Below are 3,626 nucleotides of genomic sequence, written 5' to 3' on the forward strand. Positions count from 1 at the left end.
TAATGTTGAAGTGTTCTTGATTAATTATTAAACATCAATTAAAACTTATTAATGAATATATTCCAAATTGTGGAAAACTTCAATAAAAAGAGAAACACCGACATCTTTAAAAAATTGCTATATATATATATATAGATGACGAAAAGATTTTGATCAATTCACATGACTGAGACAAATGAGCAAACTTGTGTACTTGAAACTAGTGCTTAATCTACCATTTAATTTTTAATGTTGAAGTGTTAATTTCTTGATTAATTGAATTGAATGGTTCAGTGCCTCACTAGTTAGTGTAAAATTGAAGCTAGCTCCTCTATGATGTATGATTGGATGTTGTCTAACTATATATGACCTAACTTTTGATTGAGACGCTAAATGATTCACTGAACTGAACCAGTCTCATCTCACCACATGAAACTTTCTAATTACAAAAGTAGTCATTTTACCGGTCGAGATGAACCTCCAAAAATATTTGACCAATCTTTTGTATAATACCTTAATTAATTAATCACTTTGTTAGGAACTTAGGATATAATTATGTGGTCTTGATTTTAGTAGCTCTTCATGCGGTGAAGACGGTATGTATTTAATTTGGTTTTTCCTCTCATAATTAATTATGCATATATGTGCAGCGAGCCGTGCAGGGAGATGCGGGATTGGCTAATTAAGGCAAAAAATAATTAGGATGGGGGCATAATTTTGTTATTATTTTATAAATAAAGTATTTTTTTTATAACTTTATGAATAGAAACATAACTTTAAAGGAATATATATACATGAGTAAGGCTACGGTGCTATGCTATGGGTTGCGTAGAGGGCTACGGTGCTACGGCTCAATATTCGAGTTTTCAAAATTTTAACGGTCGATTTGAATCCTTCATCTTGTTCTCCATATTAATGTGTCTGGAGACCAAATTTTACATTTTTTTGAAAGTTTTTTTACTATTTTTTTAGATAGGTAGAAATTAAAAGAGTTTGTGTACCCCGGTACATGAGATACAATCTAACAAAAACAGACGGCCCAGATTAATTTCAGCTGATTCAAATTAGATTCTGTGCCTATTAAAACTATAGGGGGTCTGCTTTGAGATTCGTGCCAAGTAAAAATAGGGTCTAGATTTAACACTTAGCACCTGAGATACCGGGGGTGATACGGATTCAAATTAAAATATAAACAATATTGTTTGCTTAGTATTCAGGCACGAGAACCGTATGACTTGTTTCTTAATTCTGGTCCAAATTTGGGTCCCATATGACATATGATATCATGGTATAATGTTGTAACAAACAATAAAATAAGTCAAAATTACATGGCCGCATAAGTTCATGCGACTAAGGCTCTCTTTCTAGTTTCTAGGAAGGTAGCTTAAATTGACCTCTGCTTACTCCTTTTAGATCACGTTTCCTATTAATCCTCTTTAAATACACCACCTCCATCTCTCATTGTCCATAGTAATCACCTCCGCACTCCTCTCTCTACTCACACACAAAGAGAAAGAGAAAGAGCAATTGAAACAAAAGAAGCTAGCTTTCTCCATAGAAGACAAATTAATACTTATCACAACCTATATCAACATGGGGAGAGCTCCTTGCTGTGAGAAAATGGGGCTAAAAAAGGGTCCATGGACTCCTGAAGAGGATCAAATACTGACATCTCACATACACAGATTTGGCCATAGCAATTGGCGCGCTCTTCCCAAGCAAGCCGGTAAGCTCTCGTTACAAACCAGGCTGTGGGAGGCAGTCCGATACTAGTCCAAAGCCGTTTGATCTGCATCAAGATTCGTGTGAATCAAATTTGGTTCGATGCCGATCAGACATCGGATTGCTTCCCATTCCACAAACCAGGAAGTGGGAGGCAGTCCGATACTAGGTCGAAGCCGTTTGATCTGCATCAAGATTCATGCGAATCAAATTTGGTTTGATGCCGATGAGACATCGGACTGCTTCCCATTCCACAAACCAGTGCTAGTGAATCCTTTTAATTATGAATTTGAAATTAGTTAGATCTGGCTAATTTTGATTCCTTTGGATTAATTACAGGATTGTTGAGGTGTGGGAAGAGTTGTAGGCTGAGGTGGATTAATTACCTTAGACCAGATATTAAAAGAGGCAACTTTACAAGTGAAGAGGAGGAGACTATTATCAAGCTCCATGAAATGCTTGGTAACAGGTACAAATCTACTACTTTTTTTGAATTTTATTTAAGCAATTATGTGTAGCAATCAAAAGCAATGTAAAAAATGGTGCATAAAAGATGGCAGAAAAATAAATAAATAAATAAATAGTGCTTATTTTGTTCTTTCTAGAGGTGAACTTTTATCGTTTTATGTCACATGCATGCACATGGAAATTAAGCGCGTTTATAGGATGGCATTTTAAATGCCATATTGCCATGTGGGTGTTTATTTAAATTATGATTTGTATATTGTATTTTAGTAAAACAGTTTAGATATCTAAAAGATTCCACTAATTTAAGTACTATAGACAACATGATTCACAATTTCACAGCCGCCATGGGACCAAAGCAATTATTGCATTTTACCAGTACATTCCAAAAAAGAAATAATAATATTATATTAAAAGATCATAATAATTGCAAGTCTATTGGAGTTTCCTTTCTTTCTACTCAAGATATTTTTTAATTAATGCTTTTTTTTTTTTAATTGTATAGGTGGTCAGCAATTGCAGCTAAGTTACCAGGAAGAACAGATAATGAAATAAAGAATGTATGGCACACACACTTAAAGAAGCGCCTCTCAGTATCAAAAGATACTGGTTTGAATTCAAAGAAAAAAAACAAGGCAAAATTCATGAAGCAAAACCAGGATTTCAATTCAACCCCGGTGACGTCGCCGGCACAATCTTTGAGCGATTTCTCCTCTTCGATCACTGAAACATCAGCAATGTCGGGGGAGAATACCGATTCATACGGCAATAGTTTAATAAAAGATGAGAGTTTCTCTTCAGAGGAATTTCCAATAATTGATGAGAGTTTTTGGTCAGAAGATTTATATATGGATAATGGCAATGAGTTTAATGATGTTGCCCCTGTCGAAAACGATGGCGGCGACACCTCTTTTGATGCATTCATCGGTGAACCGGTCGCCATGTTTGGTTCCTCTAATGGTGATGACATGGATTTTTGGTTGAGAGTTTTCATTGAAGCAGGAGATCAGATGAAAGATTTGCCACAAATTTGAAAATTTTGGATCCATGCATGAGAAATTGACTTCATATTCTTTTTTTTTGTTCTCTTCTTTGTTGTTATTGCATTGAAGTCGACCAAGTGGCATTATATTTTAGATTATAGTGAAGAGATGAGCTAAAAAAAGCAGCCACTAGGGGCAAAAAAGGCAACAGGAAAATTGTAGCCATGAACTAACATTTGTTTTGTTGTATGACCCTCTCATTGTTTGTATAGAAATGGAAAACTTTCAAAGTCCATGCATTATCCACATGCCTATAGAAAAATATCTCTGCATTCTCATATTGACAATTCTATTTTGGCTTTATGTGATGCCTGAGATATATCTTATATTTTGATTTTATTATCTGTGCGCTGCATGAAGTCAAAACAACACTGTCAATATTTTTACTCGTTTTTAGAGAACACAAGTGACCCCATG

General features: G+C 34.9%; 1 protein-coding gene across 1 annotated transcript; it reads left to right on the top strand.

Annotated features, from left to right (window-relative positions):
- The first annotated feature begins 1,395 nt into the window (after positions 1-1,395).
- LOC144562348 (transcription factor MYB30-like) lies at positions 1,396-3,215 on the top strand. The gene is made up of 3 exons (XM_078311561.1): positions 1,396-1,705; positions 2,041-2,170; positions 2,672-3,215. The coding sequence occupies exons 1-3, from the start codon at positions 1,573-1,575 to the stop codon at positions 3,198-3,200; spliced, it is 792 nt and encodes a 263-aa protein (XP_078167687.1). The 5' UTR covers positions 1,396-1,572; the 3' UTR covers positions 3,201-3,215.
- The last annotated feature ends 411 nt before the right edge of the window (positions 3,216-3,626 follow it).

The sequence above is a fragment of the Carex rostrata genome, chromosome 11, assembly GCF_964058835.1.
Source record: "Carex rostrata chromosome 11, lpCarRost1.2, whole genome shotgun sequence".
Lineage (NCBI taxonomy): Eukaryota > Viridiplantae > Streptophyta > Magnoliopsida > Poales > Cyperaceae > Carex > Carex rostrata.

Coding starts and splice junctions, on each gene's coding strand:
- LOC144562348 (XM_078311561.1), top strand. CDS start 1,573: ATGGGGAGAGCTCCTTGCTGTGAGAAAATGGGGCTAAAAAAGGGTCCA. Junction 1,706..2,040: donor CGCTCTTCCCAAGCAAGCCG/GTAAGCTCTCGT, acceptor GATTAATTACAG/GATTGTTGAGGTGTGGGAAG. Junction 2,171..2,671: donor CATGAAATGCTTGGTAACAG/GTACAAATCTAC, acceptor TTAATTGTATAG/GTGGTCAGCAATTGCAGCTA.